At 37.2% G+C, this 14,502-nt stretch overlaps 3 protein-coding genes across 3 annotated transcripts; all 3 read left to right on the forward strand.

Annotated features, from left to right (window-relative positions):
* Positions 1-195: 195 nt before the first annotated feature.
* On the forward strand, positions 196-1,232 carry LOC125802541 (golgin subfamily A member 6-like protein 6; the record flags this gene model as incomplete). The annotated part of the gene is made up of 1 exon (XM_049480924.1): positions 196-1,232. A coding segment is annotated over exon 1 (951 nt), but the record flags the coding sequence as incomplete, so codon positions are not given.
* Positions 1,233-1,304: 72 nt separating this feature from the next.
* LOC125802542 (golgin subfamily A member 6-like protein 7) lies at positions 1,305-3,668 on the forward strand. The gene has a single exon (XM_049480925.1). The coding sequence runs from the start codon at positions 1,305-1,307 to the stop codon at positions 2,187-2,189; it is 885 nt and encodes a 294-aa protein (XP_049336882.1). The 3' UTR covers positions 2,190-3,668.
* Positions 3,669-12,902: 9,234 nt separating this feature from the next.
* On the forward strand, positions 12,903-13,943 carry LOC103047150 (golgin subfamily A member 6-like protein 6). The gene has a single exon (XM_049480087.1). It carries the CDS (start codon positions 12,932-12,934, stop codon positions 13,649-13,651), a length of 720 nt encoding a protein of 239 aa, XP_049336044.1. The 5' UTR covers positions 12,903-12,931; the 3' UTR covers positions 13,652-13,943.
* The last annotated feature ends 559 nt before the right edge of the window (positions 13,944-14,502 follow it).

Below are 14,502 nucleotides of genomic sequence, written 5' to 3' on the forward strand. Positions count from 1 at the left end.
TATTCTGTGACTAAAAAGTTGTGTAGTGTATGAACAGCTGAACACTGAGAGTTGTTAGGAGAACACCCAGGGAGTAAAAACATGTTTACATTGTGATTTTAACACTATATATTATATTTCACTGTTTAGAATATACATTATTTTCTTTTAAAAAGAAAATCTCAATTCAAATTGCTTTGTAGACCAAGACTAGGCTTTTACATCCACTGTATTTATAGTATGATGTTTTTGTACTTTTCTTACTCGCAGTGTAGAAGAAAGGAAGGGATTTCATCACAAACATGATGGAGAACATAATGGAAGACCTGAGACAAAGACTGCAGGAGAAGATCCAAGAGACAACGATGCTGCAGCGAGAGGAGACTGAGAGCCTTATGGAGATCATGAGGGAGGAACTAGAGCACAGAGAGGATGAGATTGAGCGAAAGAGGCAAAAATTAGAAAAGATGGATGAAGAGATCGTAAAAATGAAGCAGGAACTGATGGAAGGAGATGAAAAGGTGGAGAAAACGAAAAGAAAGATCGTGAAAAGGAACGGAGTGATTGAGAGAATGAGACAAGAACAAGAAGAGAAGGACGAACAAATCAAATCACTGAGACAGGAGACAGAAATACAGAGACAGAAACTGGAAGAGAAAGATGAACAGATTAATCAGTTGAAGAAAGAGATAAACGACATGACAGAGAGTATGGGACGTGTCCTGATATGGAGGGATGAAGAGATGAAAAGACTGAGACGGGAGCTAAATATCAGCACAGTGAGTTTTATACAAGACGTGGACCTAGATTATAGGACCAAGATAATGAAACAAGAACTAAAAGAGAAGAGTGAAGAGATTGAAAGAGTGAGAGAAGAGCTGGAGGAGAAGAGTGAAGAGATTGACAGAGTGAGAGAAGAGCTGGAGGAGAAGAGTGAAGAGATTGAAAGAGTGAGAGAAGAGCTGGAGGAGAAGAGTGAAGAGATTGACAGAGTGAGAGAAGAGCTGGAGGAGAAGGAAACACAAATTGAGAGCCTGAGGCAGGAGCAAGATTACAAGATGGAGAGAATGAGACGAGAACTGAAAGAAAAGGACGAAGAGATGGAGAGTCTCAGACAGGAACTAAATGACAAGATTGAGAGAAAGAGGCAAAAACTGGAGGAGAAGGATGGAGAGATGGAGAGAATGAGGAGGGAAGCAGAATACAGTACAGAAAGAATGAGACAAGAGATGGAAGAAAAGGACGAAGAGATGGAAAGTCTTAGACAGGAACTAAATGACAAGATTGAGAGAAAGAGGCAGAAACTGGAAGAGAAGGATGGAGAGATGGAGAGAATGAGGAAGGAGCTAGATAACCAGATAGAGAGAATGGAACAAGAACAGGAAGAGAAGGGAGAGGAGATGGAGAGAATGAGGAGAGAATCAGAATACAGTGCAGAAAGAATGAGACGAGAACTGGAAGAGAAGGATGGAGAGATGGAGAGAATGAGGAGAGAATCAGAATACAGTGCAGAAAGAATGAGACGAGAACTGGAAGAGAAGGATGGAGAGATGGAGAGAATGAGGAAAGAAATAGACTACAGGAACGAAGAGATGGAAAGAATGAGGAAGGAGCTAGATAACCAGATAGAGAGAATGGAACAAGAACAGGAAGAGAAGGGAGAGGAGATGGAGAGAATGAGGAAGGAACTAGAAGACAGGTTAGACAGAATGGAAAAAGGACTAGAAGAGAAGAATAGAGAGATTGAAGAACTGAGTGAAAGGGTAGATCATATAGAAATGATGAGGCAGCTGGGAGAGAGGAAGACACAGACCGGACGCTGGAGGCAGGGGTTGGATAGAAGTATAGAAAGATTGAGACATGAACTGGGAGAGAAGAATGAACAGATTGGAAAGTTTAGGCATGAATTAGATTTCAGAACGGAGATAATGAGACGAGAACTGGAGGAGAAGAATGGAGAGATGGAAAGACTGAGGGAGGAGTTGAGTTTCAGGGTATTGATAATCACACAGCTGGGAGGGAGGAGTGGAGAGATGGAGCGATTGAGGCAGGAGCTGGATTACAGGATTGAAAGACAGAGACAAGAACTTGGAGAGAAGAACCAGCAGATGGGGAGATTGAGGCAGGAGCTGGATTACAGGATGGAGATGTTGAGATTAGAACTGGAGGAAAAGGGTAAAATGATAAACAGAATTAGATGGGGTCTGTAAAAATAAAAAAAGGTAGATATAGAGCTCTGGGGCCTCATGTACTAAAGGTATATATTAGGGGTGTCACGATTCTCTAAATCCTCGATTCGATTTTATTTTCGATTTTAGGGTCACGATTCGATTCTCGATTTTCTTTTTTTTACAGCAGAGAGGCTTATTTCAAAAGGTGGGCTTGATATAAGTGATGCAAAGTGATACAAGTGATTTGTAATACACCACATTATGCACTAATGGTTAAATTTAGTGGCTTTTTTTGGTAGCAGCAGTGTGCACTATTAAAACAGCAATGTGCAACATAACAAAATAAATAATAAAAAAATACAGGAACAGTCATGTACCAAATAATATGTCATGCTCACGGTCAGATGTACTAAATGTGACTTGAACGGCACTTTCATTTCAGGCGTACGTATGTTTTTTGTATGTATGTAATGTGTTTTTGTTATTTGGCGACACTTGAAATGACAACTATTAAGATATCCTTTACGCACACACAGTAGTAGTAAGCCATTAGTGGGTAAAGTAAAGTAAATTAATCAGACAATTAAACAGTAAATTATTCAGATAGTTTCATTGGCTTACTGATATAATCTTTTAAAGTGTTTCCACTTAGCCTAGATTATATAAACATGATGAAATGTTGTGCTGGAGTTGTTGGAGATGCAGCGTTGGCATTATTGAAAGATATTGCTAATGGCCGAATCCGATGACGACTGGCTTGTAAATCGTTTCAGATTCCAAGAGCATGGTTGGGTTGGGATAAGATTATAAGCTGAGTACTTGACGGGTCGCTTCTCGGTAAGAAGCAACTCATTTAAAGCATTTAAATGAAAGCATATATTATCCAGCTTAGAATAATTAATTTGAAATATGGGCAATTATTAAATTACTTATAAGACAGCGGCTACGCTATGCGCCTTGCAACACTTTCTTGATGAGCAAATTATACTCTAGCATATTATTATTATTATTATTGTTATTATTATTATTATAACATTATACTCTGCGTAATTGAGGGAGGAGTCATGGCAGGTGTGATGTGTTCGTGCACTTGTGCTTAATTTCGAGTTGATTGTGATGTACTAAGAGAAAGTACGTGGGATTCTGCCTACACACAGTTTGATAAATCCGTATTTTTTGTGCGTACGGAACTTTTCAGGTCTGAGTGTACGCAACATTTAAGTAGGAAGTCCACGCAAGTCTTAGTACATGAGGCCCCTCGTCCTTACTTGAGATTCATTTCCATTTCAAAGATACAAGATTAAGAGATTGTCTTCATATTTGAAGAACCTCTTTCACCAGATTAACCGCTACAAGAATTTCTTTAGACTCATAAAAAGGTCACATAAAAGGGTGTTTCGAGGTCTTTGAACTTTTGTTTCCTTTTTGCATTTCGTTGAAACCAACGCAAACAAAACATGGACTTTGGGAACGGCTGCGTTTCCAGCACAGGAAAATCACAGAAACCTCCAAGATCAGGGGCCTCATGTACTAAGACTTGCGTGGACTTCCTACTAAAATGTTCCGTACGCTCAGATCTGAAAAGTTCCGTACGCACAAAAAAATCCGGATTTATCAAACCGTGCGTAGGCAGAATTCCACGTACTTTCTCTTAGTACATCACAATCAACTTGAAATCAAGCGCAAATGCACGAAAGCAGCACACTTGCCACGACTCCTCCCTCAATTACGCAGAGTATAATGTTATATTATTATTATTATTATTATTATTATTATTATTATTAATAATAATAATATTATATACGCATAGCGTATAATTACCCATGTTTTAAGTTTTATTATTCTAAGATAAATGCTTTCATTTAAATGCTTTAAATGAGTTGCCTACCAAAAAGACACACGTCACGCACTCAGCTTGTTTTCTTATGCTTTTGGAAATCTAAAACTGCTTATAAGCCAGTCATCATCATGGGCCAAAAAAAACATAATGGTCACGGAAAATGCGCGCTCAATGAATTCGGCCATTAGCAGTATTTTCCAGTAATGCCAACGCTGCATCTCCAACAACTCCAGCGCAAACCTGATCTAGGCTAAGTGGAAACACGTTAAACGATTATTTCTGTAAGACAATGAAACTGTCTGATTAATTTACTTTATTTTACCCAATAATGCTTACTTCAATGTGTGCATAAAGGATATCTTAATAGTTGTAATTTCAATGCATCGCCTCTAAGTGTCGCCAAATGACAAAAACACAATACATACGCACAAAAAAAAGGCGTACGCCCAAAACAAAACTTCCGTGGGGGAACGCACTTTCACACGTTCAAGTCAAATTTAGTACATCAGACCGTGAGCGTGAAATATGGCGTACGCAATGTTTTTGTGCGTACGCACCTTTAGTACATGAGGCCCCAGGAGTCATAGCTCCAGAATAACGTGGCCAAGCGATTCCTCATACAGTTGCAAGAGTAAAAAGTATGTGAACCCTTTGGGATTATACTTGTATTTCTGCATAAATTGGTGATTAAATGTGTTCTGATCTTCATCTACATCACAACAATAGACAAACACAGTCTGCTTAAACTAAAACCACACAAAACATTATATGTTTGCATGATTTTATTGAACACAGCATGTTAATATTTACAGTGAGAGTAAATAAAAGTTTGTGAATCTTTGGATTTAATAACTGGTTGATCCTCCTTTAGCAGCAAAAACCTCAACCAATGGTTTCCTGTAGCTGCAGATCAGACCTGCAGAACGATCAGGAGGAATTCTGGATCATTCCTCTTCACTAAACTGTTTCAGTTCAGCTATAATATTATGGGATATCTGGAGTGAATCTCTCTCTTGAGGTCATGATGCTGCAGCATCTCAGTTGGGTTCAGGAGGTCAGGACTCTCCAGAAGGAGGATTTATTTATTTTCTTCTGTTGAAGTCGTTCGGTTGTTGATTTGCTTCTATGTTTTGGGTCGTTGTTCTGTTGCATCATCCGTCCTCTGTTGAGCTTCAGTTGGAGGACAGATGGTCTTTAGTTTTCCTGCAAAATTTCTTGGTTAACTTGGGAATTTATTTTTGCGTTGATGACGGCAAATCCGTCCAGACCCTGAGGCAGCAAAGCAGAGCAGCACCAAACCATGATGCCCCCTCCACCATGTTTCACAGTTGGGATGAGGTTTTGATGATGGTGTGCTGTGCCTTTTTATTCTCCACACATAGCGTTGTGTGTTTTCCTTCCAAGCAATGTTTTTTTTGGACAGCAGTGTTTCCTCCGCGTATTGTCCTCCCATGAACTTCATTCTCGTTTAATGTTTCCCTTATTGTAGATTTGTCAACAAAAATGTGAGCCTGTGCCAGAGATTTCTGTAAGTCTTCAGCTGACACTCTATGATTCTTCCTCACCTCATTGATTATTCTGCATGTGCTGTGCTCTTGCAGTCATCTTTACAGGACTTTACCACGCCTAGTGCTGAACTTTCTCCATTTGTAGAGCGTCTGTCTTACCGTGGACACATGAACATCAAGGCTTTTAGAGATACTTTTGTAACCCTTTGCAGCTTCATGCAAGTCAACAATTCTTGATCGTTGGTCTTCTGAGAGCTTGATCTTTAGTGCGAGGCATGATTCACATCAAGCAATCAAGCTTCTTAAGAACAGCAAACTCAAAACTGGTGTGTTGTGGTTTTTATAGGGCAGGACAGCTTTAACCAAAACATCCTTTAATCTCATCACATCCTGCCTCCAATTAGCTCTTAGAAAAGATTATCAACAGCCTCTGGGTTCACATACTTTTTCCCCTCACTGTGAATGTTTACATATATATTTTGTGTGGTATTAGATTAACCAGACTGTGTTTGTCTGTTGTTGTAACTTAGATGAAGATCAGAACACATTTAATGACTAATTTATGCAGAAATCCAAGTATAATCCCAAAGGGTTCACATACTTTTTCTTGCAGTGGTTGTGTTTTGTAATTGTCATTGAGCTGTTGATACTGGGTGTCAATAACAACCTGCCTAGGGACTACAGATGAAAATTAGCTTTTTTTTTTTTTTTTTTTTAGCTAATTCTGGCATATTTACATTGATGTAGAAACTGAGATGTATATATATGTGCATTGTCCCTGTTGAATAAATAAATAAATAATAAATATACAAGAAACATTCATCATGTCTTATTAAAATCAATTTATTTATAACCATTTTAATGATCTTTAGTGATCATATTTCATACAAACACACATTTAATAAATATATTTTTTGTGCCTTTTTTCTCATAAGCGTTTTTTTGTTATTATCTTATAGGATGAAAATAAAGCATCCAAACCATCACTGATCATCAGTACATTTTACATTTCATTTAAAGGAAATCAAGGGAGCAGAGTCTGGAGGAAGAGTGGAGAGACACACAGTCCAAACTGTTTCCACCAATCAGTGATGGTTTGGAGAGACATGTCTGTCATCTGCTGCTGTTGATCCACTGTGTTTTATTATCAAGTGGTAATTTTTGGCTGGGCAGTGCATTAATTAAACACTTTATAAACCAGTCATTAAAAAAAGTCTCAATTAAACTAAATAAATCAGTCGAGAATTCCTGATCATATAAACTGATACTGAAAATGAAGTGATTTTACTTCAGTATTAATTAGCAGCTGTGGGTTATTAACTGATACTTGAGATAATATTAGAAAGGATTGTTGTCAAAAATGACCTGATCAGTGTCACGTCCTGGCCTTGTCTCATGTTTCTCTGTGTTTTCCTCACGTGACCTGTGCTCCTCTGTGTCTCCCGTCTCAGTAGTTTTCCACCACGTGTCTCATTTGTAGCTCCGCCCCTTCCCCAGGTGTTTCCAATTCTTGTGTGTTTCATGTTAGTATAAATAGTCCTCCTCTGTCACTTGTCCTCCGTCGGTCTTTGCACCTTCCCCTGTTGTTTTGTCTTTCCTCGTATCTCTTTGCTCTAGTCGTTTATTTGCTCCGTGTTTACCTCTGTTTATTTCTTGTTTGTTTTTTTCTAGTTTCTTGTTTAGCTCCGTGTTCCCTAGCTCCCTGTATATACCCTGCTTTGTGTTTATTTCTAGTTTAGCTCCTTGTATATATTCCCTGTTTGTTTATTATTATTATTATTATTATTATTATTATTATTATTATTATTATTATCTCTAGTTTGTTTATGTTCTCTAGTCTCCCTCGTTTATTTTTGGTTTAATATCTTTGTTACGTGTTTACTTGTTTCTTTGTTTATTTGTTATTTATTTAATAAATTATTTATTTCGCCCTTACCTGCTCTTGCGTTCGTCTCCTCGTCTCCCTTCCTGGGTCTCCCGTGACAATTAGGACATCAGGCATGTGCAGAGGGGGTGTGGGGGCGGAGGGAGCTGGAGCACCTACCCCTTTGGCTCTTACTGCCCAAAGTGCCATTTTATCAAATTTATTTATTATTTTTTGTAAGTATCTGTGTGAAAGTCATACCCGTTTTGGCCGGGAATCTACCGTATTTTACCCATCTTTCCTGTCGTCTTCACGTATTAGCATTTTCCTGTAAATTTACCGTATTATATTAAATTAAAAAGTATTAATCAGGAGCGTGTGAACGAGAAATCTTTAAATGCCAATCATGGAGCCGGTTTAAGGAGAAAGTCCCGCCTTTCAGGAAAAACAGCCAATCAGCTTGCTGGTTTTGTGGATTTTTAAAAAGAAGGTAACGGAGCTAACCATGTAAACTGTAATGACACTGTTTCTGGAGCTGTTTCTTAAAAAGACAAAAATCAAAACACAAAGATTAAACCCACTGTGTGCTTAATAAAATGCAGCTTAACTTTGGAATCAGCTAGTTTAGATATATAATTTTATATTCTCAAACCTTGACTATCTCTGTTTAACTTGCCCTGATCAGCCAATATCTATTTTATTAATTTAGGATCGCAGGTCTTGTAAGATATAATGAACGAAAATTAATTTAGCTAACTAGTTATCTAGAAGCTGGATGTAGGGGATATTCAGAATTTAGTACAGTACTTTATGTTGGTAGTTTAAAGCAGTTTCTTAACCCTGATCACTGAACTAAAATTGTGTTTTCCAGCGGATCATCTAATAAACAATAATTTATTGAGTTTACCTGTTAAAATCTCTTATCCCCCTATGGGTCATAAATTAATCATTATATAAATCAGCAGTGTATTAATTAGACACATCATACATCAGTTAATTAATTAAGTGCATTTAAAGCAGAGAAAGCTGTAGAATATGCAGAACAGTGGGAGTATGCAGTAGAGTATTCATGAACAGGGTGTAGAAACACTGATCTAACCTGACCTCTGTTCATTTGTAGTTTACAGTAAAACCACAGTAAGACCACAAATCAACAGTGATGGGAGTAACGGCGTTGAAATAAACGGCGTTACTAACGCTGTTACTTTTTTCAGTAACGAGTAATCTAACTAATTACTCTGACTGTAACTATAACGGGGCGGGTAACACAAAAGTAACGCAATAGTTACTGTTACTGGTAACTAGTAACTAGTTACTTTTATTAAGTTAGTAACTCAGTTACTTTTTTGGAGAAGTAACTAGTAACTATAACTAATTACTTTTTCAAAGTAACGTGCCCAACACTGCCAATCAACCGGTTATATTTTAAGGTGTGTTTCTGTAAAGTGTTTCAAATGTTTTTTGATGTGCCTTTGAGCACCTGCCCCTCTGAAGGTCTCTGCACGGCCCTGCAGTACATCCCAAGTTGTAATACGATCCCTACCTAGCTCATTCAGATTGTTCCAGGATGTAGTTTTAGAGTTTCATTTAAATAAAAGGAAACTGAAAGTTGAAGCCACTCCCTCAGATGAGTCACTCACAACACAGCAAGACACAACACAGGTAAGAACAGAAACTGATAAACAGAATCTGTAGAAATAGTTTTATATGGTGATTAAATATATATATATATATAGATTTTGTTAATTGAAATATTATTTACAGTGTTTATAGTGTTAAAACTGCACGCCTGATAAAAAAAAATTACCTTTTATATTCTCAAAAGAAGTCTCAAATATGAAATATCTCATGTTTGTTAGAGAAATATGTTTGCCATCAGTGTGCTAATGGTGAGGGAAACATCTAACATAGATATATGCCACTGTACACCATTTCAAAAGATTTAAAATCAAGCATAATACAGAAAATCTGGCCTGTATTTATAGTGGGATGAGTTTGTGGTGCTTTAAATCTGCTCAGTGTGCTGTGGGGTGGTGCTGCATTTCCCTAGCTAAAATTAGCAGGGCATGCTTTGTCTTCTGAGACTTCTGGTTTATAATAGGTTTATATTAGAAGATTACTGTTAGATAGATTTAGTTAAAAGTGCTATACAAATTAATGTACATATTACATAGATTATATTTTATTTTACATATTCTAATAATTACATTTTCTCACTTGAATTCATTTTTATTACCAGTGACAAAGTAGCATAAAGACCTCCCAGCAGGTTTGCAGTACTTGGCAGGTTGCAGTAGATGATTTGTATATGTGTAGAAGTGAAAGTGCAAGTAAATCCATTTAAATGTTTCAAAGCATAAGAAAATGTAAATTAATATTGGTAAACAAATATGTCGTTCTTTAATCAACGGTTTCAAATTCCTATCATTAATGCTGCATATTTGTACATATTTTTAAAAAGATATTCAGTCTGGGGACACTTTAGAGGAGGGGACCTAATATAGATGGATATTCATTCTCTAATATTTTACATGTATATGCACAAAATGATGTAATGCACAAAAAAAAAACATAACGGAAAAGGTTTTAAAATTAAATTCCAAAATATTGCAAAATGATTTTTATCTTAAAAAGGCAGAGAAATTAATGAAGCCAAATTGCAAAAAAAAGGATGATGGATTTTTTTTGTGTCAATCGATTTAATTAATTAATTGCATTAATTACAACAAAAGTCTGTGATTAATCACAATTAATCACACACTTTGTTGTTTTTCTTAGAACTAAGCTTTTAAACATGAGTATTAATATTAAAAAAACAAAAGTATTTGATTTTCAAAATAGATTCATATTTATATTAATGTTTTTATCACTTGACAATTATTCTATGAATTGTATCAATCTTACAAATATTATGTAAATAATAATGATTGAAACCATGATTATAAATGTAAAAGCTGGTATTGCCTTGTATGTTTGGGAGGGAGTCAGTAATGATAGTGTGGTGGGGTTTAGGTCTGGCAAACATGCTAGAGACATTATACTGTATTTTAATATGAGTTTAACAGAGAGGATAGAGGAAATAAATGCTAGTGTAGCTCCATATTCCACACTCAACAACCTGGAAAAAGAGAGAGAGAAAGAGAGAGATTTAATCCATATTTCAGCATGAATAAAAAGTTATCTATTCAACAGCAGCAAAGCTGTGTTTAAAGCATAACCAGTTTAATTAGATAGATAGATAGATAGATAGATAGATAGATAGATAGATAGATAGATAGATAGATAGATAGATAGATAGATAGATAGATAGATAGAAAATCTCAACACGAGTTTGCGACTCTGCTAAAAGTGAGCCAAAAGTCACATGATTTACAAATGGGCTGTGCGTGTTCGTGAATCATGACACGGTAATGTTTGAAAATCATGTTCTACTTGTTATTTATTGCTTTTTGCATTTGTAAAACCTGTTATATTTGTTTGTAAACAGCAATGTATTAGACAACAGCTGTGTATTTATGTATATGTACATTAAGTTTATGTAAATATTTACAACCATCAGGTTTTGTGTTTGTAAAACACACTGTGTGTTAGATAGTCGAGTTTTGTATTTGTAAAACGTGTTGTGTTTGTTTGCAAGTAGTATCATACCTGATACGTTTTCTTTATTTTAAACAGTGTTTTTAATGAGACGTGCAGGGCAGATATGAGCAGTGAACGCAGCACATACTGCACTAAGTGTGCAAACAGCATGGAGCAGCAGCAGCAGAGACAGCGTTTGATCATAGCAGTATATTATCTGGCTAATATATCAGATTAAACCACACTTTATCAGCAGTTTAGCTCAATTAAAAAAGAGTATATTTGGTTGGATCTGTCACGTCCACCACAGACTCTGTAGTTCCCATCTCTGACTCTGCCGTTCCCGTCTATGGACAATCCCCGGTCCGGAACTACACCTCCCAGCATGCTCCTGACAACACCACGTGTTCAGACTCAGCCAACCGTGGCTCTTTCGTGTGGTCTACGTCACCGGAATTCTAGACTGTGTTCAGGTGTTAGTAATTTAGTTTAGATATAAATACCTGTCTGTTTGTCTCGTTTTTCGCGAGGTATTTTCCCTGTTCACCAGCGATATACTGAGCGTTATTTTCCTGTCTGTATTACCCGTGTATGACCCTTGTTTTGTTTTTTTCGACTATTTTCTGCCTTATCCTTTTGTTCTGTTTGTATTGAGATTTTCTGGTTTATTGAACTCTGCTTCTGGTTAATGGTTTCGTTTTCGGTTTGTGATTCGGCTCTGATGTTGTGGTTGGTTGTTTTTCTGGCTTTGACCCACGCCTGTTATCTGACTACGCTATCTGCTTACGTGCTTTATAATAAAGCCTCGTTTTGTTTTTACCGCGAGCGTCTGACTCCCGTCTGTGGCGCTACAGGATCGAGACCTGATCACGTTCTCACCACAAGCGAACCACTCCAGAAAAAAAAATCTGTGCATTGAGTGTGGCAGATTATGGCAGAATATGGGGGCAAACTTGTTGGCATGATTGGCAAGTTACTGATTCCAAATGAATCACGTGGGTTAACGTTTTAACGTTACTGTTTACAGCCCTAATTAAAACGTTTCCACATCGACTTTTAAAACTGATCTCTCAGCATCGAGGACACTTCATACAGCTGCTCCACAAAAAGCAGCAACCATTTAGGAGCTTGTTGGGTTTTGTTTCGCCGTTGACCTTGACAGTATGGATTCTCTAATCATACTTTATCAAACAAAACAAATACTTCAGGTATCAGGAGTTCAGGTACAGAGAAAAGCAGGTTTATTCTGTTCGATCACCCTCGGCCGACCGCCCGCTTCGGACTATAGTAAACATCTTATAATAATAAAACGAAGTAATAATGATAAGTATCAAAACTCCCAACAAGCTGCTGAGTGTTGCACTGCCCCTAGTGGTTCTGTGTGTACTGCACCTTACGTAAACTTCGTGTTAATTTCGGGAGGATGCACACAACCAACACTCCAAACTGATGCAGACTACAGTACATAACAGCAGGTATATCTCTACCTCTATCTATAATGCTACTGTGTGTATGGTGGCACGGTTTTGGCTTGTAAGCACTGGTGTTAATGTTAGGATACGTGCATATATGTCGGAGTAATGGCAATATGTTAGAGAGATTTGGTTGCAGTGCCATTACAATGTCTCCTAGCCAATCACATTGCAGGGTCAGAACTAACTGTTGTATTATTTTCTTTGTATGTTTATCACAGTAGAGAAGAGGGAAAACACCAGCAGCACACCACCTTCACTGTGGTGGGTAAAACCTGTAACACTGTTACCTGATGATAGAGTGGAACGTATGATTCTGAGCCCCACAAGAGCACAGAGCTTCAACCGGTGAGACTGTGGGGTTTGATTCGAACAATTAAAGCAATGGTGCTTTTAATTTGTATTTTTTCCAAAAGTCCATAAGGTTTACTGTCTTTTTCTTGCTTACAGACACCAAATATTCACTCAGCGAAACACGGAGAGAAAGGATTTCCTCCTGCATAGAAAGTGATAAAGTGATGGAGAACACAATAGAAAACCTGAGGCAAAAACTGCAAGAGAGGGATCATGAGATTGAGAGGGTTCTACAAGAGGAGACCGAGAGCCTTATGGAGTTCATGAGGGAAGAACTACAGCAAAGAGAGGATGAGATTGAGCAAAAGAGACAAAAATTAGAAAAGAAGGATGAAGAGATTGAAAGAATGAGGCAGGAACTAGAGGAAGGGGATGAAAAGTTGGAGAAAATGACACGTAAACTTGAGAAGAGGAACAGATTAATCGAGAGAATGAGAGAAGAACAGGAAGAGAAGGACGAAATAAGGCAGGAATGTGATCACAAGATAGAGAGAAAAAGACAAAAACTGGAAGTGAAGGATGAAGAAATTGAGAAAATGAGACTAGAACTGAAAGAAAAGGATGAAGAAATGGAGAGATTGAGGCAAAAACTTGATGGGAAAAAAGAAACAATATTAGAGAAGGATCAAGAGATTGAAAGACTGGGACAGTTGCTAGATCACAAGATGGAGAAAAGAAGACAAGAACTAGAAGAGAAAGATGAAGAGAACGACATAATAAGACAGGATCTTGAAGAGAAGGTTGGAGAGATATATAGACTAACTCAGGATCTAGAAGAGAAAGATGAAGAGATCGACAGAATAAGACAGGATCTAGAGGAGAAAAATGAAGAGATAGACAGAATAAGACAGGATCTAGAAGAGAAATGTTATCATTTTTACTAAATTCTAGATGGTCACTGATCCTGGACCCGGTTCTAACCACATTTGCTCAAGCTATAGTGCATTCTGTCAAAGATCCGAGTTCGGCTGGAGTTGGTTCAGGAAGATTTGTGTTAGTTACGGTTTGGAACGATAGAAAATGTGAAATGGAACTAACTGTGTTGCTATGTTCTAGAGATATGGAATTCCACAAGGATCTACCTTAGGGCTGTTACTATTTATGTAGCGGGTGGAGGCATGGTGCATTTTAATGTGAGACTTTTATTCTGAAAATAGCTGTCCGAGTGTAGTTGTTTTTCCACAATATCCCCAAAGGTAAGCTGTATATCAGTGCCGGATGCTGGTCTTTCAAGAAGGGGAAGCTCAATTTCGGCCTACATCTTAACATATGTAGTTTTATTTATACAAAAATTCTACTCTCCCTGGGTTTTCACTACACAACAAAAAGGTACCCATTCTTTACATTGAACAATAACATAAAAAAGACGCTATGACATGAATAAACATAAAATGATCATTAAAAAAAACATTTTGTAAAATCTTTGGTAAAGTTGGTAAAGGAAAAAATGCAGATAAATTTATTTCCTTTTTGAACAGTTTTAATTTTCTTGAATAATCCCTTTATTATTTTTAATTATTTTTAATGATAACACAATACTTACTACTGGCCCCTGTTCATTTATGTCCTGAGATAGTTTCATCAAGAGGAATGGCCATCAGTACATTTTATTTATTACAGCACTTCCAGTCAGCCAGCTCACTTTATCAAACCAGAGCAGCTGAAAATACCTGTTACTTTTCCCACCTTTTACACTAAATTAATCTGAGCAGTTGATCTGCCCTGCTGCTGTTTA

Source organism: Astyanax mexicanus, chromosome 6, assembly GCF_023375975.1.
Source record: "Astyanax mexicanus isolate ESR-SI-001 chromosome 6, AstMex3_surface, whole genome shotgun sequence".
Taxonomy (NCBI): Eukaryota; Metazoa; Chordata; class Actinopteri; order Characiformes; family Acestrorhamphidae; genus Astyanax; species Astyanax mexicanus.